The sequence below is a fragment of the Chenopodium quinoa genome, unplaced genomic scaffold (genome assembly GCF_001683475.1).
Source record: "Chenopodium quinoa cultivar QQ74 unplaced genomic scaffold, ASM168347v1, whole genome shotgun sequence".
In the NCBI taxonomy this organism is placed as follows: domain Eukaryota; kingdom Viridiplantae; phylum Streptophyta; class Magnoliopsida; order Caryophyllales; family Amaranthaceae; genus Chenopodium; species Chenopodium quinoa.
The window spans coordinates 1,106,206-1,134,055 of record NW_018743697.1 but is presented as its reverse complement, the minus strand read 5'-3'; the positions used below and the strand labels follow the sequence as shown (position 1 = coordinate 1,134,055).

At 32.5% G+C, this 27,850-nt stretch overlaps 3 protein-coding genes across 5 annotated transcripts; 1 reads left to right on the top strand and 2 right to left on the bottom strand.

Annotated features, from left to right (window-relative positions):
- Nucleotides 1–26: 26 nt before the first annotated feature.
- LOC110684057 (glucan endo-1,3-beta-glucosidase-like) lies at nt 27–2,479 on the bottom strand. Of its 2 annotated transcripts, XR_002503725.1 has the most exons (4): nt 1,291–2,479; nt 543–831; nt 196–360; nt 27–144 (listed from the first exon to the last, which is right to left on the bottom strand). XR_002503725.1 is itself a non-coding variant. In XM_021860451.1 (3 exons), the coding sequence occupies exons 1-3, from the start codon at nt 2,326–2,328 to the stop codon at nt 332–334; spliced, it is 1,356 nt and encodes a 451-aa protein (XP_021716143.1). In that variant the 5' UTR covers nt 2,329–2,479; the 3' UTR covers nt 27–331. The 2 variants fall into 2 exon arrangements, 1 of the variants encoding a protein (XP_021716143.1); XM_021860451.1 differs by having other exon boundaries at nt 27–360.
- Nucleotides 2,480–3,078: 599 nt separating this feature from the next.
- LOC110684058 (bifunctional protein FolD 2-like) lies at nt 3,079–7,314 on the bottom strand. 2 transcript variants are annotated; one of them, XM_021860452.1, is made up of 6 exons: nt 6,990–7,314; nt 5,484–5,803; nt 4,702–4,938; nt 4,442–4,609; nt 3,806–3,986; nt 3,079–3,625 (listed from the first exon to the last, which is right to left on the bottom strand). In XM_021860452.1, exons 1-5 carry the CDS (start codon nt 7,168–7,170, stop codon nt 3,816–3,818), a joined length of 1,077 nt encoding a protein of 358 aa, XP_021716144.1. In that variant the 5' UTR covers nt 7,171–7,314; the 3' UTR covers nt 3,079–3,625; nt 3,806–3,815. The 2 variants fall into 2 exon arrangements, with proteins under 2 accessions (XP_021716144.1, XP_021716145.1); XM_021860453.1 differs by having other exon boundaries at nt 5,484–5,800; nt 6,990–7,312.
- A 1,414-nt stretch (nt 7,315–8,728) lies between these two features.
- On the top strand, nt 8,729–14,626 carry LOC110684059 (methyl-CpG-binding domain-containing protein 6-like). Its single transcript, XM_021860454.1, has 3 exons — nt 8,729–9,493; nt 13,840–13,956; nt 14,095–14,626. The coding sequence occupies exons 1-3, from the start codon at nt 9,170–9,172 to the stop codon at nt 14,338–14,340; spliced, it is 687 nt and encodes a 228-aa protein (XP_021716146.1). The 5' UTR covers nt 8,729–9,169; the 3' UTR covers nt 14,341–14,626.
- The last annotated feature ends 13,224 nt before the right edge of the window (nt 14,627–27,850 follow it).

Here is a 27,850-nt window from a genome sequence, read left to right as displayed (position 1 = left end):
TCACACAATACAATAGGCTATTGAAATTTGATCACATTCCAGGAAAAAACCTATATACTTTAATGTAATTGCAAATTTGCAACACAAGAAATAAAGTAACTAGTACAGTACTGGTAGTACATTCACAACAGCATAATGTATCATCTGCAAGAATATTGCAGCGATACTCTCTTTGCTAACTACAATACATCCAACTCATCTTATAGTACTAATTACTGACAGTTTATGATTAACTAATAAAAATTAATGATCTACTAACCTAAATACGTACTCCGTAGTAGTTTGAATATTTATTAATAATTCTGGAGCTCCCACGATCCCACCAATGTCGTTATGTCACATACTGACATGCTTCATAACCTTCATTAGAGGAAAAATAAATTAAATTAGAGTTTGAAATAAAATAAACTTCTTTTAACTTGCACCATTTTCAAAATATAATTATCAATTTCTAAAAACAATCATGGTTAAAGTTATGCATAGACGATTCAAATAGTGAAAGGGAAAAAGAGCGCGACTATAAGTAAGAGTAGAGATCATACTAGGGTTACTGGAGGTGACGACACCGGTGCCATCAAAGAAACAATCGGAATCTTGCTGACCATTGATGTGGTAGTAAGCGTTCATGGCGTAAGATGCGTGAGATCTAACAGTATTGGGATCGAAACAGGGTCCACCATCCTGTATTGGCTTACAGTCGATCCCTAAGCTACATACATAATCTAAGTTCCCTTGTAATTTATCATCAGTTGCATCTGGTTTTGCCACGCACCATTTCCCACCTGATTCCGTCGGCGATGGAGCCGTTGGTGCCGCTGTGGGTCCTCCCGCCTTAAATTCAATTTTAAAAAACAATTTATTTACGCAACATTAAATCATCCATCAATTGAGTCAGTCACATGCATTTCTAAATTAATAGAAGTACGAGCACTATAACAAGACATAAAATGACAATTTAACATAAAATTGTTTACTACGAGCACTATAACAGTTAAACATAAAATTGTTACAAGTAACTTAATAGTAAGATAGTCGTCACATTAGCGAGATCCTATGTGAGGATGGGACCCATGCTATAGAAACCCGGGAAAACATTTTCCAATAAAAAGACATGAAATGACAATACTACCCTTTATTTCAATTTTTAAAAAACTGTTTTTGATAAAGTAGCTTACCCTACACCTTACTGTACAAACTACAAAGGACGGTTTTTTTTTTTTTTTTTAATGTCAGGTTATTAATCAATTCAGCTACCACAAACAAGAAGTAAAAAGACGAATATACCCATACCTGAGAAGGCGACTTCAGAACTCCGACGTCATAAACCGGGCTAAAATCCGGTCTAAACAAACCGTAATTCCTCTCACTAACACTCTCCTTAAGATTTTCATTAAACAGAGCAAAAATATAAGTATCAAATGTCCGGTTCGGCATTAACGGCGTTCCCTTACCAGATTTCAAATGCTTAACTAAATTTCCATTATAAGAAACCGCATTATCCAAAGTAGCCGCCGGTTCGGTAGCCGGATCACCGGCCGAGGGCCAACCGGTTTCACCAACAGCTATATCCACGTCATCATAGCCTAACCTTTTCATAGCAGAGTAAACCCCATCCATCAAGTAATCAAACATGTTGTAGTACTTTAACCCAGTTGCCTTGTCCAAAACGCCGTCGTTTTTCTTGAATATAGCGAATTCAATCATTGAAGCATTGAACCCGAAGTAAGGATAGGGGTTAACCATGAAAGGTGATTTAGTTTTTCTGTGGAATTCCAGCAGCGGGCCGAAGAAGACGTGGTCGTACCCCTTCTGGAAGTGTCCAGAACTCGGGGACATTAACGGGGGTAAGATGGCGAGGGAGTGAGGGGTGGTAACTTTGATGTCGGTTATTTTCGAGGATTGCAGTGCTTGGTGAATTGACTCCATTGCTTTGACAGTGTTCGCTATAAGGGCTTTATCCCCAGAGAAGTGAACTTCGTTTCCAACCGCGATGTAGCGGATGATGGTTTGAGGGTGGTAAGGGAGGATGTTGGAGGACACCCATGATTGGGCGGCGGAAGGGTCGGTGAGTTGGATGATGTTAGCGTTGGGAATGTTGACAGTGAGAGAGATGTTAGTGTTAGCGAAAGCTTGGAGGATTTGAGGGTCGCAGTCGAAGAGTTTGACGGAGGTGAGGGTAGTTTGGGAAGTGAGGAAGTTAGCGACGGAGGAAGGTGGTGGGAGGTTGTCGGCGACGCGGCCGAAGTTGACGCCGATGAAAGAGGAAGTGGCGGTGGAAAGTAGGAGGAGGAGAGAGAAAATGAGGAGGAAGTGGATTTGATTCTTCATTTTTGGTTGGAGGAAGAATAAAGGTGAAGGAGTTTTTTGTTTGGAGGAGATGTGAAGGTATATATGTTCTTTTAGAGGTCAATAATGGAGGGTAATGTAGAGAGACAAAGACACGTCAAGGAGAGTGATTGAGAATTTACACGTGATAAAGTTTTATAAGTTGTGGACTTATGTTCTTTGATTGTGGCTTGAAGCATCTAGAGGAAGAAATTCAGGAATTTTAAGCATCAGTTGACTGTTGACGTATAGAGTTAAAGATGAATAGTATTAGTATACAGTTATCCATACATTTTAATCAATGGTCAATTTAGTACTCCATCATTTACTTTTCCAATACTTAAGTTAAACTTTGGATAAAAGAAGATGAAATTAGAATAATTTAGATCTATTCTCTTCAGATTATTTTCAATTCAGATCAGTTTTTAATTTATTTCTCTCATAAAATATTCATTTTAGTCAATTAGAACAGACTCTTAGTATGTACGGAGTACTTGATATCCTTCTAAAGACAATAAGTTCAGGTAAGAGTCAATAAGTTAAAGAGCACTTTCGTCTAAAATTTAGTGTTAAAAAAATAAAAATTGTGGGAATTCTAAAAGGATATGGGAAAGTTATAGTGTGGGACAAATCTATCCTAAAAGAAATGAGACCTTTGCTGTAAAGGGAAATGCTGTCTATGCAATATGCCAACTCCACTATCAACAAGAACCTTGAAAAACAAGGATTTTTTTTTAATTATAAACAAATTAATTAGAACCGAATTGACAAGGAGAGGTCAGAACCATTGAATGACTAGGCACCAAAAATAGGGAGTAATCGTCCTTACACAGTTGTTACGGATATGAATAAAACAAAGAACATGAAAGCAAAACAGTAAGCTATGAGCAATTAGTTAACGTGATATGATTGCAACAAAGAACAGGAAAACAAAAAAGAAGCTATGAGCAATGAGTTAACATGATATGATTCCTCCATACAAGACCAACTTAATGTAATGGCACTGATTGATGAGACTGTAACCATATGTACTTCGAAAAACTCAGGATGTCATCTGTTAAACCTTTGCTTGAGGGTTCTTAATCTTCTTTATGTCAACTGTAAAACTTTGCATGATGATTCTTATGCCAGGCTTCGTACTACTGGATCACTACACATAATCTATGTTCTGAATCCTCGCAGGATTAGTTAAATGTCCAATTCGACTCCTCAGCAGGATTAGTTTACAGGATACGCTACTGCCACTTTAAGCTTTATACTCTACAGCCGCTTGAGAGAACCAAACAAGTATTATTGATTCCTACAGTTGCATAGAGAATCTAGACTGAGGATTAATAGAACTACAAATTGACACAAATAGCTTAAATAGCCTCCACAAGACCACAACTAAGAGTCCCAACAAAAAGAATGAGTTCAGTTAAATGAATCCTAAATAAGAGTAAAATATGAAATAGCAGGTGCTGTGTTGTAGAGAACATACCAATCAAACCTTAGACAAAATCATAAGCGCGTTTAGCAGAATCAAGAGTATTCGAGAGCAGCATGGAGATTGTTACAGGCCCCAAACCTCCCGGAACAGGGGTAATAGCAGATGCCACCCTTACAGCTTCTTCAAAGCATACATCACCGGTTAAGTGGAACCCATTTTTCCTACTTGGGTCCTGCAAAGCACAGATACATTTCAGTGTATCAAACAACGCAAGCTTCCTTCAACATAGAGCTCATCAAACAATCAAACTGGCCTGGCCATATTTTGGGGGACAGAATTTCCCGTTGCAATTGGGTAGGCAAAAATTTTTGGGCTCAACTGACCCCAATGGAAGATTTTAGTCCAACTTTGTATACGGCTTATACCTTATATAACAATATTCCCAAGCCGAAAACAGGCCAAACTTTGCCAAAGACCACCTTGGCCCGGCACATTATCTAAACAACATGACCTTGACATAAATAGTACCTATTATTGATATACAGCCATAATTAATACCAGGAACGAAACTTATAAGTAATACTCCGTAACTACAACACAACTCTACAAAGCCACACTTGTTTTATTGGAAACAAAATAATGCAGTAATATTTTTCAATTGTCTGTAGGAAGTTGCAAGTGTTTTACCTTAACTGCATTGGTTCCTGCATCAATAACAACAGCACCTGATCTTAACCAATTGCCTCGAATCATGTTGGGCACACCTACATCTGTGATGATTATATCTGCCTCACGAGTTAATTCTTGTGCGTTCTTGGTGAATGAATGCACAACACTCACTGTGGCATGGTGCCTCTTCCAGAAAAAAAATGAAATTAACATTATCCGTAAATTCCTCTTCCACAAAAGGCGCATAAATTTTAAACCGAGTTGTGTGAAATAAGTACCTGCAGCAATAATGAAACAGGCAATCCAACAAGTTTGCTTCGCCCAATCACAACTGCATTCTTTCCCGCGATTTCAACACCAGACCTTAACAATAAATCAATGCAACTTTTGGCTGCGCATGGAATAAAAAAGGGCTCCCTTCCTTTCATTGCAAGACTTCCCATATTGAAGGGATGAAAACCATCGACATCCTTTTCAGGATTAACAACATTCAGAATCTTCTCCTCATCCAAATGCTGAGCAAAACAGGTCACCAGTTAGCAGAAGCCAATGAATGATACTCCATAAATGATCCAACAAACCCTAGCAGCACCAAAATTAATGAAGATTTAATAGCTATAAACCCAAAAATATGGTATTACCCAATAAAAGAACATAAGAAACTAGCTTCATTTAATAGTCAGTTGATACAACAGTTATGGTATTAACACAACTTGCTTGATTAATCACCGAGTATATATTTTTAAAAGTGGGGCGAAACAATTTTTATTTTAGTACTTCCATGAGGTATTAACATTACTATATTTAGTTATAGACCTTATAGTAATGAACTTCCACCTCCCAGTTCCCACCCCCAAGCACCCAGACAAAACTATAGGAAGCTAGTAAGTTGACACTACGAGCTTGATTTGTATGTTAATTAATATTAGTAAGTGTATAAATAAGTTTAAGTCCCTCAATTAAGCATGCCTTAAGAAATCTACTACACACATTCTCATTATTCATTAATATATGACAGACAAAAAAGAGCTAGAGATAATGAGATGGTTCTAGAAATTACTTTTGGAAGAGGAAGCTGCACAAGGACACCGTGGATCAATGGGTCTTTATTAAGATTCGAAACAACATGAAAGACTTCATCCTCTGTACAGTCAGCATGCAGTTCAATCACAGACGAAGAAATCCCAACTTCATCACAAGCCTTCATCTTGGTGCGGACAAAAGTGTGAGAATCACTTCTTTCACCTACCAAAACAACAGCCAAACCAGGTTGCTTCCCAACCGCATCTTTCATCTTTAAAATTTCGCTAGCTACTTGTGACTTAATTTTAGCGGCAATAGACTTCCCATCAATGATTTCAGCACTCGGCCCATCAACTGCTTCAAATGGCATAATTGACAATTTATTATTCTTGAAGAATAATCAAGCAATCAACATTTTTCACAGACTTTTCAAGTGCCTAATTAGTTCACATGTAAACAGCATGGAATTTTAATCCAGGAGAAGACTAAAAAGGTTCATCGCTTGACTGACTTGCAAATATAGAACTTTAAACTATCTATAAGATTGGGTAATTCCAATGATTTAGTGAAGTTTGCACCGAAGCAAGCAACAGAGATAATTAACCAAGTTTGCACCGAAGCAAGCAACAGAGATCAATAGTTACATTAGGCATAATTTGCAGATTCTTCAATACTAAATGTTAGCCAAGTTTTTTTATTTTTTTTCAAATACTTCCGAGGTCAAATTATGAGAAAAACATATTAGCAATGAGATCTATCATATAAATCTTGCTTTCATAAAGTTTGAGTTTCATCAATTTAAATATCAATCGCCAGCGTTGAAGAGCTTATTGTAGCAACAAAAGATTAGGATACTAGAAAATAACCACGCTAGAGATCGTTCCATTCAGGCAAACATCCCCATGGTCGGATGGTTGCTAGAGCCAAATCACATACCAAACAGAATATCAAAATGAACTTAACAAAAACAACATTTTAGTAGCATTTATCCCACACTTCACTGCATATGTGAACATTTTGGAGCCTCGGCCGAAGAAATAGCAAACCATGTTTCACATGTCGATCAACTAACCTAAAAAATAAAAGTAGAATTGTCCAAAATACACAAATCCATGTAGTATACTAGAAACAACTTTTCTTTTCACATCTCTTAATATAGAAGTAATGAAGAAGATTATATCACCGAGGGCTGGAAACACAGTACATAGTAATCAACAAGTCATGCAAAACACTACTGCTAATGAAGACTGAAGATTGAACAATTTCCAATAGAGTAAAAGTTGTAATTTCTACAAATTACTCTCTCAAATTAACCAAATTCCAAGTAAAGCAGTTTCCAAGTGAGTATTAACCCAATCAAAGTATTCTTCATAAACCCATTTACCCAAAATCACTAATCATTCAATCAAACAACTCAATTCACAATTATTCATAAAATTCACAAACTTCAATTCTTCAAAGCTTTTAAATAACATTCTAGAACATACCCAATAATCAATTAATCAATAAAAAGAAGATAAGAGATAGAAAAATTGAATATTACAGTAAGGTGTAATGGAAGGTTGAGAACAGGTTGCAGGAGGCCAGACATCAGGAAGATCAAAACCCAGATGCTTGAGTCTACCAAATTGATTTGAAAGTGATGATTGAATTGAAGAAGAACTGAAAGCCCTGAAAACTATGTTGTTGATAACAGCCTTCAAAATCACGCGATCTCCTCGCATTTCAACTTCAATTGGTGAACACTTGATTTTGTTTTTCTTGACTAAAACTTCTCCTTGCTACACTACTTGCCTATCTTTTTCCTTTTCCTCTTTCGGCTTTTTTTTGTCCCTTTTATTCGTATCTTTTGTTTATCCTTTGGTTTTTGTTAAGAGTGTTGAAAGAGTTAGGGTTGTTCTTTAAAAACAATACAACTGATCTCAATAGAGATGAAATGAATTGTAACTAAATTGTAATTAAGCTGAACATAATAGCTTCTTAGGGAGGAGCAAATAGGAATGGAAAGAGTAAGCGGCCCTATAGAAAAAGCTATCGAACGTGATTATTAAGCTTTGAATACCATTGTTGTATGAATTAACACTTATGGCCCTATGTAATTTGCGTCGATTCTCTTTATAGGGGTGAAGCAACTCTATAAATACTAAGTAAAAATTATGTGAAAACACTTATGAATAGTGTGAGAACAATTACAATATATCATTAAAATATGTGTTTATTTATACACCCCTATTGATATGATACTAATTGCCTCTAAGTTTGTACTTGTGTGCTTTAATTATTCAAATCTTACTCTGTATGTGTATAGTGCTTCGACAATTATATACCCAAATTTTATTTACTTATCTGCCCCATTGATTTTCTTAAAAAAAATTAACAAAAAACAAGAAAAAGAAAGGAAAAAAAAAAAAACTCTTAAGAATAGTGTACGGACATTTATACCCCTAAAAATATTTTCTTTCATTATTTTGCCAACAACTGCAAGAGTTCCCCGTAAATGGCTTGACATGGTGCGCACGCTAGCCACCCTAGTAAGAAAAAAAGGTTAAAACCATGTGGTAAATGATGAATTGTGTATATAAATGCAACAATCCTGAGTCTACAATTTTCCAAGACACCAGTTTCAAAAGCTTAACTATATTACTATAGCTCGAAAGATTATCATACTAATGTGTCATACATGCCATCTTGTAACCCTATATAATACAAAATCATTACGCAGTTAAGAGCTAGCCAATATAATTATTGCAACGAATCTAATGTCAACCAATAGGAAAGCAGAAGGCCCATTACAGAATACAAGGTAATTTCAAACCCCCACAGTTTCTCGGATAATCTTTTAATTGTCGCCGCATTTTCAGGACCTTGCTCAACAAGCAAGTCAATTGCCCTCGTTGAACTTGGAATTGGCGGGTAATTGATGAACTTGAATTGGCGAGTGATTGATGAACTTGAATTGGCGGGTAATTGATGAGCTTGAATTGGCGATTGATTGATGAGCTTGAATTGGCGGGTAATTGATGAGCTTAAATTGGTTACTCCATCTTGTGCGCTGCGGTGGGTATGTTAATTGTTATTGCTTCATTTGTATCATAACATAAGCATCATTCTAACAACATATGCATCATTTCGAACACCTTCACTTGCAATTGCACTAATATTTTTTGAAAAAGAATCATAAAGTTTAAGTCTACATTCTAAGAATAGCTTTATCATAGTGATAAGCCCAACAATTATGTGACAATGATCCGATAATAATCCAATTCCATATCCGTGATACTTTAGGCATATGAAGCTTCCTCATCAAATCAAATAAAGACGATTAGGAAAAAAAGAATGTACACATTAGGAGATCACTCAAAATACCTTCCTAAGTCCTAACAAACCACCCCGTATTAATCTATAAAGAAATCGTTTCTGATATTCATCTCAAAATTAGCAATAATTTAGGGAAATCCTGAAAATTATAAAAAATATTCCATGCTATTTGTAGACATAAAAAAAACAGTCAAGTACGAACCAAATTGTGTGAGCAGTAAATTGCAACAATCAGTGAGTCAGATCCTTTCTCTTTCTTCTTCTTCTTCCTTTAAACCCCACTTAATTTCTCCTCGACATTCCCCCAAAAACATACACCTTCCTATTTAATACTCCCCTTTAATTCACATTTACACCAATAAATCTCCAGCTCTTTTCTCAATAACCCCAGAATTTCTCTCTCTAATGGAAGATTTCGGCCTTTTTGAACCCGACCCGCTTCTGCAATCCGGAGCTTTCATTGATCCAAACCCGATTTCTTCAAATGGGGTCATCCCTCCAACCGTTGATCCGGTTGCGGTGGAATCTCCGGCGCAGATTCCCGATGAAAAGGGCGGAGGAGCAACTTCGAATGGGAGTAAGAAGAAATCCGGTAAGAAAACTGCTGCCGGGGATGAATCTCAGCCGTCCGATTGTACTATTGTGCCGAATCCTGATTGGTTGTCTTCTGATTGGGTGGTTCAAGAGCGTGTTAGGAATTCCGGTGCTTCTAAAGGTTCTCGCGATAAGGTATTCTTTTTTTTTTTTTTTAAATACTGATTTAATTTGATTTTATGTTTTTTAGTTTTATTAGAGTATGAATCTTGTTTAGTGGAGCTTTTAATATTTGGGGAAGGTTTGATTAATTAATTAATTGATTCGAATTGAAATGTTGGTGACTTTGTGGTACAAGTATTGGGTAATCTACAAATTATTTGGTTTATTGATGTTGTGCACTTGTGTTTGTTACACTGTGGATATTTCTTGGAGTTATTATTTGTAATCTACAAATAATTTTTAGACGTAGGCCTATTCACTCCACTTTACAAAATAATTTCATTTAAAAATAATTTGTAAAGAAGACATATCATAGAGAATGCCTAAAATTAATATAGGCCGTAGTATTAATCCTTCTCTAATCTTTGGTGTTCAAATTAGTTTGATAAATCGCTCATTTATCTACTCTAAATAACTTAAAAAAAAGTGTGTTAAAGAGGTGTATTGCATAAAAATAAAAGAAAAATAAAATAAAATAAAAATAAATAAATAAATAAAAACGGAAGAAGTATATACGAGTTTGTGTTTGTCCCAACAATTAACTTTACACTTTAATTTGTGTTGTCTTAATACTCAAAATGTAAGATTCCGCATTTTTATGGGATGCTGCAAAAAGTGATTTTTGAAGAAAATTTTGAGATGGATAGAGTAGTTTTGATACTCATTATATAATTGACATAATTCCATAGTTGCTTTTTTTTTTTCATATGATAGTGTATTAGTTCTATGCTTAGTGAGGTATGCTTGGTAATTGTTTAATTGAGTGTTTGTAACAAGTTATTGCTTGTAGTGCCTGAAAGTTCCTTCTCTGGGAGGGTAGTGTTGTGATCCGGAATTAAGTGAAAGCAATTGGTATGTAAGTATGTTAGTCATTGTTTTGTGATAGCGGACTGGGTGTATAAGATTTGAGGTGTCATAATAAATGCTCGCGAGTTAACATTGGAGAAGTAAATCATGACCTATTATTGATAGTAAATTAGGAATGCCTTATTAGGTTGGCTATAGAGGATGAAGAAACACGTTCCGTAGGATTCATGATGATTACATGATTAAGGAGATTCAATTGTATTGGAGTACTCATTTAACTTAGCTTAATTCAGGCCAAAACTTAGTGAACTAGTTTGGCATTTGGTAGATTCTGCAGTTGTTGCATGTGTGAGTAGTTGAAGGCTTGAAGCTTCATAGTCTTCGCACTTTGCATACTATGGCTGCATAGTGGTTGAAGCTTAATTTTTATTTTTCTTAATCTGGCTCCTCATGTATTTGAAAGCTTTCAAGCCATTCAAGGGTTACAGCAAAGTCAACAGTAGGAAGCATTTTCAACGAGATTATCAAATAAGTAAACTTTTGGCTGTTTTCAGACTAATCACTAATAACTAAAGTTCTATTCAATGATTTCAATTTAGTTACAAAAAGTTACTCATAGGTGAACTAGGGTTTCATTAGCCGTTTGTTACTTAGCACACACTTTTTATCATGGCTGCTCCTAACTTCAAGGAATGCATGTTGAGCAGTATGTTAATGTGGATTCAATAACTAATATACGCCATGGGTGCACGATAGTGTTGTACTTTACCAATTTCTAATTGTTCTGGGATTTTTGGCCTATACCCTGTTAAATTGTCATATGTCCTGTGTTAGTACTTAAAGGTGAGATTGAAAGTCCGTATGTCAATGGCCCAACTAGGTAGAAGGCATACCATTCTTCGTCATATCATTGTATATCTAGAAATTGGTAAAGAACTACTCCCTATTAAATTTGAGATTATGGAACTCACTGCTTCAATCCAACCCCGGAGTGAAGCCTTTGTATCTGCCTCCTGAAATTCGATTAAGATGAATAGTTATGGCAAGAAGCTAGCATTTAGACTTTTGGAGGTAAATTCAATCCTGAGAACTCTTTTTTAACCCTTTATTCTACAATTTTCACTTTACTGTTCCGTCCTGATTCTTATTTTGTGTGTCCTACATCTACTGAATATTGTTTCGTACGTATCCTTTCCTTACAAAAATCTTTTCATTCGAAAATATTTACAAAGGTTTTTTTTGGTGCTCCTTTCCATATTTGTTTTCCTTTTACTCACATTATCTTACTGCTTAATGTGGCTTTAAATGATCAAATCAGTTTGTTTGGAAGTTCATCTATCTCTAAAAGGCATGCTTGGAATGGGGATAATAAGGTAATAAAAGTCAAAACTAGAAAAAATATAATTGATTAGAGGTATTCTTGAAGGAGGTAAGGCTTTTACAAATAGAATAAGGTGGTTGTGGCACGAGGAAAAGAGAGATATGGAGAAATCATCACCCTCAAAATGAGGGTAATAGTTACCCATCCTCCCCCTAGTGTAACTATACATCAAAATGAGGGTAGTAGATCCCTTTTCTTTACCTCTCATCACCCTATCACTACATAGTTCTCTTATAGTCACACCATCACTCTTCTCTTTTTTCCTTGTATTCACATTCGTTTTCTTAAGTTTGGCTTTTATTACCCTAATAATAGCATCATTCTCAGTTCATTTTCTTGAATCTGATTGATAACATGAAACTATGAAAGTCATTGATTTTCCGTAGTAATCACATTAGTTTTTGGAGGAGCGTGTTTTGAAATAAATTTTGCAGAGTAATTTGACAAGGGTCACAGGGAATAATCATGTACAAAAAAAAAAAAAAAAAAAAAAAAAACACTGGCTTTTCCAAATCTTTTAGACCATTGATTTATCTATACATCTTTTTATGCATCCAAAAATATTGATTTTGACTTGTAAACACCATAGATGTTAGGGCCGGCTTTTACTAAGTTGATACTTGCTTTAACTAGGTGTTTGCCAAACCTGGTTCGCCTAGAGATCAGACATTGTTAAAAGATAATTGCTTTTCAAAAATACAATTAAAACTTGATTTTACATTAGTTTGCTCCTTAATTTTTCATAAAAGTTATGGTGCCATAATTTTGGTGAATTACTATTGTGACAGTGTGACTTCACTAATAAAGTAGAAGCTGTATAGTCCTCCACAGCCATAGATAAGCATTGCACTATTATAAATGTGAAAGGAACATATTTAGTGGGTCTAGAGGTAATATTCTTGACATCTGTTGCAGTGTTGCTTAGATTCATAAGGTCACGTGACTAAGTTTTTACAGTGGCTACCACAGACCTAGCGCAACTCTCCTTTTTATGGCCTTGAGACAATGAGACACACTCTGAATGTCACAAATAAATACTCACACAGTACGCAACTCTCCTTTTTATGGCCTTGAGACACGCTCTGATTTGTTGTTGTAATTGCTTAGATCCAAGGGAGGGGGATCATTGGTTGGAAAAAGAGAAATTTAAATGATTATGCAAACATTAGGGGATAGTATAGATTTCACTTGCAATATTTAGAGGGTCTAGGCTATAATTTTGTATATTAGTGATGTACTGAACTCAACTGTGCATACTAGTCATGTATTGAACTGAATTATTCATCATATGTTGAATGGAACTTTTTTACTTATTGGCCCTGAGATGAACTTATTAGCTCTAAACAGAACTTGGTTGATTTAATTAGCCCTGGACTGAACAAATAAATCTGATCTGGATTAAAATTTACTTTTTTGAAGTGTAAAGAACAAGACCTATGTGCAACTTTTGACTAAAGGGTCCATGAATAGCGTCCAAATGCCCATAAACTGTAAAGTGCATTCATACTTGCAGATTGGGAATATAGGTTCGAGATTCTACTTTCTCTACAGATTCATTGTAAACTATCGTTATTGGTTGTACTGAATGCATATCTATACACTTCTTGAACCAACGGGTAGAACTGATTTTGATTGGCTGATCAACATTGTGGACTTTTGTCATTCCAACTTTATGTTGACTAATTGTTTCTGGATCTATATCTAAGCTGATGAGTGCTTATAAAGGTATGATTAATTCTAGCTTTGTATCTGAACCAACGAACTGAAAGGCTCATGGCATTAATTGAAACTATGACGTCATTTTAAAGCTATATACATTTAGTCGATGCTATCAGCTGCTGGTAGGAACAAAGAGCATCTCTCTCAAGGTTATTTTTAGGGCACATACACATTACTGTATTCTCTACTTGTACTCTTCTGTGCCATTTGCTCATAAATTTCATCTTTACTCCAACTTGTTCTTTGTGCAACAAAGCTAGAGATGTCTCTTCTGATATGTTGAAATTATGCTCTACTCCTGCATGTCTCTGTATTTATATGACAATATATTGTTCTTCTTGTCTCTTCTTCCCCGTTTGGGGGCTAATGTTAATCCTTGTGAGCTAACCTACTTGGTCTTCGTCCTTGGCAGTACTATATAGAGAAAGCGACAAAGGTTAGGCTCAGGTCAAAGAAGGAAGTGCTCAACTATATCCAAACAGGAAGTTCCACAAAGAGAAAGAATAAAACAGATGATGCTAATGGTTCGGTAAGTTGAACAAAATCTGCTTTAGAAACTACAGAAAAATACAGGGCATTGACTATTGAGTATCATAATCTGCCCAAGTCAGGCTATCAGAAACCTGGTGTCCTGGTGCTCATAATAGCTTTGATGTTGCTTTTGCAGCCTGTGCCTGACTCTGCCACCCCTAAGCGGAAGAAGGCTGAGTCAAAGGCAAAAGTTTCTTGGAAGAACTTCAATTTTCACGATGCCCCGGCGAAGGTGAAATGGGTCTTGTCTGATATCTATGAAGGGACGTGGAGGCCCTTGACCAATAGCGTTGAGAGGGTCCCTGAATCTGCCAAGCAAGAATGGAGTGCAGCTTTTACTTACCTCTCTTTACCAAATGGTAGCAATGGAGCATTATTCTAAGAGTTATCCTCTCTCTCGATTGTGGGATTAAAAAGGCTAGTTAAAACATACTAACAAACCACAGAAGTGAACCATGTCTATATAGTGTAATAGTGTCTTTCCTTTTGCTTCTTTTTGAGCTGAATATTTGTGAATAATCTTAACATTTATGGTGCATGGTTCTTTTGACCCAATAGGACTAGTTAGATTGAAATTTAGCTAGTTTTCTTTTGTTATTACAACTTAGTAATTTGAATTCTCTGCATTTTGAAGTTGCAAGCCTTGGTTCTTAATGTTCTTTTTACAATTTTATGTTTCCTTTATAGTAGCAGATCTATACTCGTAATGACAAAAATGCCTTCCATTCTAGTGGGATTCCCAAAATACTCGTAACACTTGTGAATTAGAGAAAATTTGCAAAATATCCCAAGAGATTGTTCCAATTCGAATGCATGATTTTGGAGATGACTAGCATTGCTTGTTTAGAGCAAGCATTTTTCCTTATCAAATGGAATTCTCTTGTGTATAGATAGTCGCCCCTCTACTCCGTCTTCATTCTTTGTCAAATGGAATTCAAGACCAAAGTCTACAAATTTCAGAGTACAAACATGAAATACCAAGTGACAGTAATCTCTTCCTAACGGAGATTGTGGTATAATTGTATAAATGATTTATTTAGGAATATATAAACATAAAAAAAAATAAACATTAGGAAGCCCATCTCACGAAGAGAATTCCTAATGTATCAAAAGAAAGAATAGAAAACAAACTAGAGTTATTACAAGCATCAATATTCATAATACGTACAACATACTACATTAGCTATCCAATGCGTTGCTTGATTTATTAGAATAGATACATATGCTACATTTGATTTTGATGTTATATAGTTATAGGTGAGAAATCCATTGTTCCTAATTTTTTTACTTGGTAAATCGATCACCTCTCTTTAATGACTCTCATACGAAAATGAACAATATATTCTTTACTTTGTATTTCTCTAATAACTCTCATATGGAAATGAATGAACACATACCCTCTTTTTTCTGTACTTCATATATAATAGGAAAGTTTTCATTGGCATTGGTTATTTTCAAATTTGGCATTGTATATAGTTTACATAAACTCTAACAGGTGAGAGTGAGGGATAACTCAAGTGGTTAGAGCTTCCCTTATTCTAGGAGATCCTTGGATTGATTCTCACCCCCGTCCTTGTGGCTCTTTAAACACCAAAAAAAAAAAAAAAAAAAAAAAAAAAAAAACTCTATCAGGTACTATTTATTCTTCTCAATTTATAATTAAAAGTTTAATTTTTTTTCATTTGAAATATACATGGCGAGCCACATGGTATAGTTACTTTACGTGCATATGAGGAAAATTTGTCAATTGCAGTTATTTAAAGAAATTTTTTTTTGCATCCATTTTTTTAAAAATTACAAATTGAAACCCAAATGTACTACTAAAAATTGCAAATTGCAGCCCAAAAGTACTTCTAAAAAATTACAAATTGCAGTTATTTAAAGTATATATGTTGCAAATTGCAGTCATTTAAAAAAAATTGCAAATTGCAGCCTAAAAGCAAAAAAAAAAAAAATTCTAAATTACAACTCAATTTAATTTTTTCATCGATTTGCGTGCTAAAATTGTTCCGTTAAGGTTTTATGGGCCATTTTAGGCCTTAAAGGTCTAAGTTGTGCTTGGAATTGGCAAACAATAGCGTAAGTGCCTTGATTTCACGGTAAAAAAAATACTTGCACAAAAATCGATACATTTTTTTATATGCAAAATGAGGTACTTACATTATTTTTTGTCAATTCCAAGCTCAATTCGAATCCTTAGGGGATAAATTGACCCCTAAAATCTTAATAGAACATTTTTCACATGCAAATCTATGGAAAGATTAAATTGGGTTGCAATTTAGAATTTTTTTTTAGTGCTTTTAGGTTGCGATTTGCAATTTTTGTTTTTAAATGACTGCAATTTGCAAAATTTAAACTTTAAATGGCTGCAATCGACAAATTATTAGCAAAGACAAATTAGTTGTATTGGTTTTATAGATGGGAGTCAATCTAACGGAAAAAATGAGGTTACACATATAAACAAATGGGGTTATTCTTGTAATAGTTAAAAACTTATAACAAAATATAGCATGTAGACCTATCAATTCCTGACTCAACTCAATTCCAAACCCGTTTTAGTAAGAGAAAACCCAAACCTGATCCAACCCAGCCCAAATGACCCAAAATAGAACTGATTTTGACCCATTTATCATAATTTGTAATGATCCTAGCCATCCAAACCACTCGAACCAAACAACCCGAAATTTGACCTGAAGTCGACCCGTTGACCAGAATTGACTGGTCTAATATAAATAGAGTTTACCCAATTAAATAATATACATGGGCAGCCACATGGTGTGACCACTTTACATACGTAATTAACTTAAGACAAATGAGGTTACTTGTATTGCGGTATAGATGAGAGTCAATCCAATGGAAAAATGAGGTTATACATATAAACAAATGGAATTACTATTGTAATAGTTAAAACAAAATATAACAGGGATTACTCGAATAATATGCATGGCTAGCCACGTGGTGTGACCGCTTTACATGCATATAATTAACATAAGACAAATGAGGTTACACATATAAACAAATGAAATTACTATTGTAAGAGTTAAAACAAAATATAATAGGAGTTACCCAAATAATATACATGGCCAGCCACATGGCATGACCACTTTACATGCATATAATTAACATAAGACAAATGAGGTTACTTGAATATGTTGTATAAACGATAGTCAATCCAACAAAATAATAAGGTTACACAGATAAATAAATGGAATTATTCTTGTAATAGTTAAAACAAAATATAACAGGGGTTACCCGAATAATATACATGGCTAGCCACATGGTGTGACCACTTTACATGCATATAATTAACATAAGACAAATGAGGTTACACATATAAACAAATGGAATTACTATTGTAAGAGTTAAAACAAAATATAACAGAAGTTACCCGAATAATATACATGGCCAGCCACATGGCATGACCACTTTACATGCATATAATTAACATAAGGCAATGAGGTTACTTGTGTTGGTTGTATAAACGAGAGTCAATCCTACGGAAAACTGAGATTACACATATAAACAAATGGAATTATTCTTGTAATAGTTAAAACAAAATGTAAAAGGTTACCCAAATGAACAAATGAGATTACTCTTTTTTTTTTCAATTTATGTTACTTTTATAAAGAGTTGCTTGTATCGACAAAATAAGGTTACTCGTATAAATGAATAAGTATTATTCTTATTATAAACAAATGTGGCTACACACATAACTTGTTGTTTAATTTTTTTTTTTTAACGAAGTATGTTGTTAAATAAAAAAAATAAAAAATTATCAACTTGTATCATTATTTGGTGAATTTTGAAGGGTTTTTTTTTTTTAAAAAAAAAAAAAAAAAAATATTACTTGTGAGCGTCTCACTTAGAAAAAGAAAAGGGATGGCATCACTCCGTAAAGTAGAATAGTTAATCCTACTAATTACTATGGATATGCATCATTAATTGATTTAGTATGGATCTCTTTAGGCCTTGTTTATGGACCAAATCCTCCTCCTTTGTTTAGGTTGTCCATCTTTAATTGCTACTAGATAGAGATTAACACATGGTCCCATTATAAGTGTGTCTATATTTATTATGCTTTTTTTTTTCCCAAACAATTTTTAAATAAGATTTTACTCCGTACTAATTAACTTTCTCCATGCATGATTCTAATTTTTAACCATCATTCTCTTTTCTCAAGCATTACATTAAAACATTGTCCCTCATTTTTTTAAAAAACAATTTAAACCATATTTCACTAATTAAATTTCTCCATCTGCCTAAAAAAAAAATAGATTTCTCCATGCATGATTATAAATTTTAATCATAATTCTCTTTTCCCAAACACTACATTAATACATTCCACATATAAATTTGTCTTTTTTTTTTTTTTTTTTTTTTGAAAAGTTAAACTAATTATAAGTACATATTTTTTTTCCCAATGGAGTAGTACGTATCTTATCGATTCATTTGCATACAAATGGTTTGAGCCAATTTGATATAGCTTGCAATAAATATCAAGATACTTAATACACCCAAATCATGTATGATACTTTCCACACACAAATAAATCGAATTAAGTACTCCAATAATGCATATGAACACATCTCTTTTACATGATATTCTACCTTATATGGCAAATACTGCAAATCCTTACATTCTTTGTACCATATCAATAATATCATACACCCCGGCCGATATTATCCCTCATTTCCTTAGAAAACATTAATAGTTCCATAGTATTAATAACAGTTATGAGCTCAACATCTCTCATAGACATAAAATCAACGTGCATAAATGCTAAAGCAAAATAAATATTACTAGCATAAAGTGTAACTGAGAACTGTAAGAAACAAACACTCACTTGAACGAGAAGAAAATGGATGAACAAAAATGTTCATGGGATGATATCGTGGTTGAAAATCAGAATAATCAAGTGTGGCCTGATTGGCTTCCAAATGATTGGTGCATTCATCGCGACATCAGCACTCCAGAAAACCGTATGGTATCATTTCTCTTTATTTATTTAATTTGTAATTTACTCTGTATTGTTTTTACTCTTAGATTTAATTTTAATTTTTTGTTTAATTTTCTCATTTTTCATGCATAAAAAACTAATCTTTTTGTGTCTACACATTAAAAAAAAGATTGTTAATTTTATTGATTTAAAGTTGTTGATATTAAATAATTGTATTTGTATGTAAAGAAGACATTTTTTTAATTGTTGAGATATATCTTGATTATAATTTTTGTTTTATACCATTAAATAAATTACAATTTTATTTTATAGATGTTGATATTAATTAATTCATTTGTAGATTCAAAGCCATTAAACAAGTTTATCTACGTACTCTGATTAATTCTCAGAAATTTATGTTTTGTTAGTATAAATACCCTCAATTTTTAGGATGTATGTAGATTACATTTGAGAATTTATAGGCCTTTACTGAAAATTGGTATTTCTGATGAAACCAGATTAGAATTCTAAGGATTAAGGACCTTTTTAGCTAGCCAAACCCCATCACCAAGCTAAGAATCTCAAATTTGTGCTAGAATATGGATCAAACATAAATAGCCGTTAAATTCATACCCGTATATAGATTGGATATGTACAACGACACTTATTAAATTTTATTTAAAATAAGGCGCATAAAGTGCTTTTATTTAATTTTGGAGCCATTTGTTATTATACGCCTTCTGGTATCCTTATTTGCTTCAATCAAATCTTTCAGTAATTGTTTTAAATTTAATCACGCCTTTTTTGGTAGTCTTACTCAAATCCAAAAGGAAAAAGTTTTCACTCCATGGAGGAGGTTGTTCAATACCTAGCCAAAGAAGCAATGAAACCGGTGCCCAGGCAAACCAAGAGGAAACTTAATGGTAATAACATATTTTATTTAGTAATTAATTTGTATAATTAGAGGAATTACTCTAAATAATAATGACATTTATAGTTAATGTAGCTTAATTAATTATAGTGGCTTGATGTTTTTCCATGAATTTTAATTGACAGATAAAGTTGAAGAACAGATACTTGTAGAAGAAAATGAAACACCAATTAATGTCAATCCACCGCAAGACTGGCCTAATTGGCTGCCACAAGACTGGTACATCGAGCAAAGTTGTGCAAACCCAACTAATGTGGTAATTATTTTTATTCGTCCAATTCAATAATTTGTCATTTTTTAGCTAATTATTTTTTTCTAATCAATGCAAACATTGTAGATTAAACGTAACTTTCAGGGAAAAATCAATTATTTATGAAATAATAAGATAGAAAAAATATTATTACGAGAAATATATAATCAGTGTAATAAGGAAAATAAATAATCAATTTGAATTGTTGATTAATTGGTAAAAATAGTTTGTTTATATGAACCGTTCCTTTTACCTGAAATTTATCATAAGTTAACTAAAATTAAAAAATATGGATTTGTGCTTGACTAAGATAAATTTGTATACAATGTAAATTACAGTCTGCACAATTAACTTTTTTTTTTATCACAATTATTTCAAATTTATTAAATTGTTTCCTCTCATTTCTATGATAATTATGTACTAATCTATGCCAAGTAATGATTTAATTGGATGATTGTATGTGATTGTGCAGTTTTACTGTAGTCCTAAATGGAAGAGGTTTCAATCCAAGGAAGAGGTTCTTCATCATCTCGATATCAAGGAGAAGAAAAAGAAGAAATCAAGGATTGGATGAAGAAGGTTAGTTTCAAAGTCTAGTAACTATTGTTATATTGTATGCTTCGTATACTTTTCTTATACTTTACATAGAGTTTATCATTAGGTAATCATTTTTTGTAATTTTTTTCAGGGGAGGTGTATTGTTTACCAACAGATAGCAGTACGATGATGCAGGCAGAAATTAAACTGTGAGATTACATACAAGAATAGAGTTTTTTTATTTGTAAGACTATGTGTTGGTTGTTTTAAGGAGTTTTTGGACATGATAAAAAAATTTATTGAAACTGTGATTTAAGATGTGTGTAATTTTATTTTATTTTCATGAGAAAACAAATCAAAGTTTTATATGCCTGTTTATCATGAGATTTTTGTTTTTTATTGTGCATGTGTAATATATATCATAGAGCCAAAAATAACAGGGATGTTGACAAAATCATGATATTCTTTTCATGATCATAGATGCATGGAAAAAGAATGTGTGATTTTAAGGTTTTATTCATTTGATCTCTAGGATTCAGACTCTTAAAATTATACACCTAGCTAGCCAATTAAAATGATTGGTTTTACACAAATTTCACATTAGTTATGTGTGTGTGTGTGTATATATATATATATATATATACACATCAAAATGAGAAAATCTATCTAATATAACCTATGGAGTAAATGGAAATCTATCAAACTATTCATAATATAATAACTTATAAAATTAGTGTTTCATTTTTTGCACCTAAGCTATATAGTCCAATGACAATCATCTAGAATGATATGAGAAAAGAATAAGCCAAATTTTTTCCTAGCTGCTACTCTAATTAGTGGGAAGATGTCTTAAGGATTTTATTTTTACATGAAAAAATTAAATGTGTTGATGAATTGAAATGGATAGACTCAACTCATAGACTTTATGCTAGGTTTATTATCACATTTCAAACCTTAAATTATGAGGTGATGAAAATTAAATTTAGGGCACCTTAAGTAATAATTAGAGTTATTTGGCAAGCACCTTATAGAAGTATATATATTTTAAGGTGATGAAAAGACGTAATTTAGGTATTGAAAATTTATATATTCCATCATCTGGAAGAATTAATTATAACAAACATTCCTACAAGTAGCTACCTTATCATTTATTAAACACCTTCTCGTTTTCACCTAGTCCCTTTATTATTTTATATATATATATATATATATATATATATATATATATATATATATATATATATATATATATATATTGTTTGGCTTATCTTATTATTGATGAGATGAACTTATGTTGAACTTATTTGTCCCAAATAAACTTAGGCTTAGGTAGATCCACTAATTAATTTTTGATGAATATAACTTAATCAATATTACTAAACTTGACTTCATATTGTTGAAATTATTATTTTTGTTGAACTTAACTTATTATAGTTGTTTTCGCAATTTAAATGATTCTTGCATCATTCATACTTCCTATATATGTTCTTTTTTAGTTGCAACATCTTAAATTTTGCGCTTGTCAATGTATAATTTCAACTCTTTATTGTATCTCTAATTGTAAATATAGGTAAAATAATATAACACTTTGATATTGTGAAAATGTAAATCTAGACGAATTTAACAAGATCCTACCTTCCCACATGAGCATGGTTACATTTTGCCCACTAGATAAAATAGTGCATGCCATTTTCTAAACGTTGCAACTAAAATTAAATGGTGGAAGTATGATTCTTTCACCAAATAAGGATTTCAACGATCACCATTGATATAGAAATAATCAACCTTATTATTATTGCCCATCATATTTATCAACGCGGCTCAATTTTAGAGGTTTTTCCACAACAAAATATCTTGACCAAAGTGGACAAAAAAATCATATAACGCATACAGTTACAAGCTAGATAACGAGCAATTCTTGCTTGTACTCTTATAATTCAGCCAAGCAAATTTTGAAATAAAAAAACCCCAGGAGGTCAAAATTCTTAGTTTTAAGGTTGTCATTTTCTTTTTCAAAATCGAGATAATATTTTAGGAATCCTCGCACCGCTCTTTACTTTCTTCTTCTTTAGTTTTTAATCTACCAGGGAAGGAAAGGAAACAATTCGTAGGTAGAGGAATTGAAAAGAAGCGCTCAAATTTTGATTTTCCATCCAGTTCAAGAGAAGAATTGGCTTATCCTGGCGAAACAAAATTTAATCCCTCCATTTTTCAATTTAAAATCCATAGTGGTTCTTTTTAAGTAATTTATGTTTCATATATAAAAAAAAAGACACAATTTTACAAGTTTATTTGCGAGTGATTTTGCTTGTGATCTCGAGAGGTGTAAAGACTGAGTTTTTTATTTTCAATTTTTTATTGTCTCATAATTTAGGTTTAGGGTTTGTTTGGTTCACCTTATTTTTGCTTATTTGAATTGATCTAAACTAATATGTTCTGATCTGATCTGATCTAATCTAGTTTGATTTAATCAGATCTGAATGTCTAATTTGACCAAAATTTTAAAAGGATAATCTAAAATATTTTAAGTTTAAATTTGTTAGATTCGTAATAAAGTATATTTTATTAGTACGTAATTTTTTGTAATTTTTTAGTTACAAAATTAAAGATATTTAGCAATAAAAAAACACACATAAAACGATAAAGTATGTCAAATTTTATTTTTCTGATCTAGTTTGAACTTATTTTTTCTAATATGATCTGAAATAAATTAAAATAAAGTGTAGTAAACATGGAACGAGTCTTATATTTTCCTTTTTCAATTCTAAGATATTATTTTAGTAGTCATTGTATCATTTAATTTATTTCATGATGTACTTATTCAATTTTATTTGCATGCAGTTTTGGAGAAGGAAGGTTACGAAGACACATATCATATATAAAGAAATTAGAGGTAAGAAATTAAAGCCAGAAATATGAATTTTCGTTTTCTTTTTAGATCAATAAATTGTGGAATCAATTGGTTTATTTGAGATATGGAAAAAAGTTGACCCCTTCATTTTTCTTCCCTTCTATGACCATGTTTGATAAAAGAAAATATTTTTTTGATAATTCAAAACACACGTACTGTTACAATTTATTTGGATAATGATGATACTGGAGGGGAAGGGAAGGAACAAGAATTCAGGGGATGGATTCATAGTAGTAAACTTGTGTTTTCACTTCAAATCTATCCACCTTTTTTGAAACAACCTTTTTTTAAAACAGTTTGATTATTTATTATAAGAGAAACAAGATCCCTCAAATTCCTCTTTCTTGTCTGCTTTTCTTCCCCCTAATTAATATCAAATTAAAAGAAACAAGACCCATCATCCTCTTACACTTTTTTTTCCCTCTTCATAACACGTTGTTAGTGCTCTTACATTCTTACTAGTCGTTAGTACATAATTAATGACACAGAATTATTGATGCTAATATGACGCAATTGCTAAGATAATCACTTTTAATGTGGTGGTAAACTCTTTACCACCTCATTAACAGTGGTGATGTAACTAACTTGATGCGAACATACATGAATTATGCTGCTGCAATTTAATTTATTTCCTTGTTATTGTTCATTTATTGCAATACAAAATCAAAATCATGATTCTTTATTTATGACATTGGTGCATTAATTTGATATCATATTATAGGCGATATGTTACCATATTATATGAGATGTTACCATATATTATGTTATTATATGTTAGTTACCATATTTTATATTATTATATTAGTTACCATATTTTATATTATTATGTTAATTACCATATTATTTTGACATGTTACTATATCAATTTGATATTATTGTTAGGAGGTTAATTAATGAAAATTTATTATTCATGCACTGTATGTTTACCATATAGGCTGAACTCAAGTTTAATTTTGTTGTGAGAATGAATAACTCAAGAAAAAACGATGTAGTTTAAAAATGGATGTAGGAGTAGTATAGTGAATTTGATTTTTAATTTATATATATAGAGAGAAATTGGTAGTTTAGCTACATACTTAAAAGCCGATATGTAACACATTTATTTGAACTTATTAATTTTTTTTAAGTCAATGGAAAGTGTTGTAAGGTAAAGGTGCATTCAATTCAATTGATAATCACTTATCTGAACTTATTAAACCTTATCTATATCAAAACTTATTTTAGTTGTAATTTGTACTTGGGTAATCTTTATTAGAACTTATTCTTCTTAACAATTTGTACTTGGGTAATCTTTATTAGAACTTATTCTTCTTAACATAACTTATTACACCTAATTAGTGTAAATTAGGTGAATTGAATAGGCTCTTATAGCTTGATATGGTAGTCAACCAATGAACCTAGATAACCCTTTCAACTATATACTAAACTTAAATTAATAATAACTTCCAAAAAAAAAAAAAAAAAAAAAAACATTTAACCAAAACTAGTTAGCTCTCTCTCTCTCTCTCTCTCTCTCTCTCTCTCTCTCTCTCTCTCTCTCTCTCTCTATATATATATATATATATATATATATATATATATATATATATATATATATATATATATATATATATATATATATATATATATATCAACTTTCAATCCATTTTTTTTTTATGTTTTCTATGAAGTTGATAACATTTTTCTACTTCTACATCCTTACACCACTATAAAATTCATCACAAAATTTAATCTTTCTTTGATTTAGTTTGTTTCTCAAAATATTATTCCACACACCACACATTTAATCAAATTCTCTCCTCCCAATAAAAAATCGTTCATCATTATTCATTACATTGTTAAGGATGAATAATAATAATGATGGTGATGGTAAAAGTTCATTTTTTTATGAACATGAAAACACGCCTGATTTTGAACCATTTACGTTTGATGATCCAGATATAATTATAAACGACGACTTTATAGTTTATTTGGCGCGAGACATTCGACTTGCTTTTTATGCTGCAAATCCAGGTGCTTCTACAACAAAGAAAGCATCAGAAACTGACTCTTTTTGCAATTTTGAAACTTTAGATAGTATCAAGTGCGAAATTATGATGCAAAGAGGTTCAAGCTCAACCACCATCCCAGCCGCAACCCAAAAAACTACACCGCCTATATCAAATGTGCCGATTGCAAACCCTAACCCAGTTTAGCAAGCCCCTAATCCCATCCAAATTCAATTGAATGAACCCTATGTAAGCACATTCCTACCCATGGACTCATCCTTGTCCCAACCAAATGGGACCGCTGTCGTAAACCCAATAATCCTCCAAATCCAAGTTGCGCCCATGCAACCAATTTCAAACCCCGTCTCATCTTTTCAGGTTGTCGCACCCATTGAAATGAATGCGATTGTTACAAACGCCAACCTGATTTCAGCCTATGCTATAGCACCAGCTTATCAACCAAATCATATTAATAATCCTTATGCAAATTTGTGTTGGCAAGTCAGACAAGAAGCAACCTTTGTTAATGAGCCCGCTACAAACCTATGCCTTTCAACTCCTATTCAAGATGCCCCTCCTATTGCAGCCCCCATTGATATGCTTCCTCGTCGTCGTCGTGGACGCAAAGAGCATCACACTGGTATGTCGGACTCCTGGGTTGTCACGCAAACCACAAGGAAAAGTGGAAAGACTAAGGGAGTTGTTGACAAGGTTTATACAAAAAACTAATAAAAATTTAAACATTCCAGTTTATATAATTATTTTAGTACTGTGTAGTAATTAAACTTGTATATTTGTAATGTGATGCAGACGTACAGAAGCCCAGATGGCAAGTATTTCCGATCTTGGAAGTCGACAATAGCTCACTACCGGAACACTGATGGGAAAGATGATAAGGTATACACCCCTTTATGTATCTATAATTCTATACATACATATTAATGATAATTGTATAGCCATCCTTATTTTATAGTATTCGGCGTAAGATGATTAGAATCTAATTTTTGATTAATTATAACACACGACTTGCTAAACAACTAATTAGATAGTGTATTAATATCATGTGAAATTTTAAATGCCTATATGGTAAATATATGTTATACGTACATTTATTATAGATCAAAAATTGATGCACGTGCATAGTTGTTACGTGATAAAGAAGTGATAAAAAAAAACTAATCGCATATATAATTATACTAACTTATATGTTTATATTATGACCTTTAATTTACAGGGAGAAGGAGGCTCATCAAGTGGAGGCCAAGTGGCGGCTTAAAGACGTCGCGTCTTTAATCATTTACAATGGTAATTCATGTGGAGTCAATGGAGGTAGAGAGAAACATATGGGCAATACAATAATGAAGAATGATATTTATGTTTATTAGTATCAATATCTTTCATGATCTAATTTGAATCTATTGTAAATGGTGGTGAAAATAATTTTCGTTTATTGTTGTATTATTCCTACCATTTCATGAGATATTTTTGGTAGATGACTTTGTTATTGCTTATTTATTTATCGTTGTAATAGTTTGTAATGTTATTTTGAAACACCTTTATTCTAACAATACCGGCTATTTATTTATCGTTGTAATAGTTTGTAATGTTATTTTGAAACACCTTTATTCTAACGATACCGGCTATTTGGATCTTCCATTTCTTATTATAGTCTCCAATATTATGTGTGTCACTTACATTATTATTGGTGAATGAATATACAAGTATATAGTTTTTTAATCAAGATTGGTTAATATTCAGTGAGAATTTGATTATATTGATACATATAGTTTAGGAAAACATGACATTTTAGATAGGAACCTTTGATGAAGATGTCAAACTACTCCAGACAAGTTTTTTTTTTTCATATAGTTTTAACTAACAAATACCTTGATAATGGTGATATTTGTGTATGTAACATAGTATGGTATATTAATTTTATGGATAAGATTGTATTTTCAAATATCTATTTAATAAAATCAATAACTCGACCATTGAAAATATTAAATTTCATAACTTTCAACTTCATAATATTTGATTGAAAGAGAATTACATTTGTTATTTTTAGGCCTTCTTTTTTAATGGTTATGGTCTTACGGAGTACATTTTAGTTATTTCCTAAGTAAAAATATTGTTTTTTCTGTACACATTTCCCCCTCTATATAGATTTTCCTACAACTATCCTCATTTATCAAAATATTTACCTACTTCCAATGCAACTATTTGTGGGTGATTAGGTTTCAATCCTCTCCGAATTTTTACGGCGGGGGATCGAACACGGGTCCTAATCATACCAACAAGGCAACAACCAATTGGTTACAGTAGTATATATTTTTGAAAGA

What these genes read in the sequence shown, in the direction of transcription:
- LOC110684057 (XM_021860451.1), bottom strand. Translation starts at nt 2,328, where the DNA reads ATGAAGAATCAAATCCACTTCCTCCTCATTTTCTCTCTCCTCCTCCTA. An exon ending in TTCTGAAGTCGCCTTCTCAG is followed by an intron (nt 832 to 1,290) that starts GTATGGGTATAT and finishes ATTGAATTTAAG; the next exon opens with GCGGGAGGACCCACAGCGGC. An exon ending in CGTCACCTCCAGTAACCCTA is followed by an intron (nt 361 to 542) that starts GTATGATCTCTA and finishes CCTCTAATGAAG; the next exon opens with GTTATGAAGCATGTCAGTAT.
- LOC110684059 (XM_021860454.1), top strand. Translation starts at nt 9,170, where the DNA reads ATGGAAGATTTCGGCCTTTTTGAACCCGACCCGCTTCTGCAATCCGGA. An exon ending in CTAAAGGTTCTCGCGATAAG is followed by an intron (nt 9,494 to 13,839) that starts GTATTCTTTTTT and finishes CGTCCTTGGCAG; the next exon opens with TACTATATAGAGAAAGCGAC. An exon ending in CAGATGATGCTAATGGTTCG is followed by an intron (nt 13,957 to 14,094) that starts GTAAGTTGAACA and finishes TTGCTTTTGCAG; the next exon opens with CCTGTGCCTGACTCTGCCAC.
- LOC110684058 (XM_021860452.1), bottom strand. Translation starts at nt 7,170, where the DNA reads ATGCGAGGAGATCGCGTGATTTTGAAGGCTGTTATCAACAACATAGTT. An exon ending in ACCTTCCATTACACCTTACT is followed by an intron (nt 5,804 to 6,989) that starts GTAATATTCAAT and finishes TGCCATTTGAAG; the next exon opens with CAGTTGATGGGCCGAGTGCT. An exon ending in CTGTTTCATTATTGCTGCAG is followed by an intron (nt 4,610 to 4,701) that starts GTACTTATTTCA and finishes TTTTTCTGGAAG; the next exon opens with AGGCACCATGCCACAGTGAG.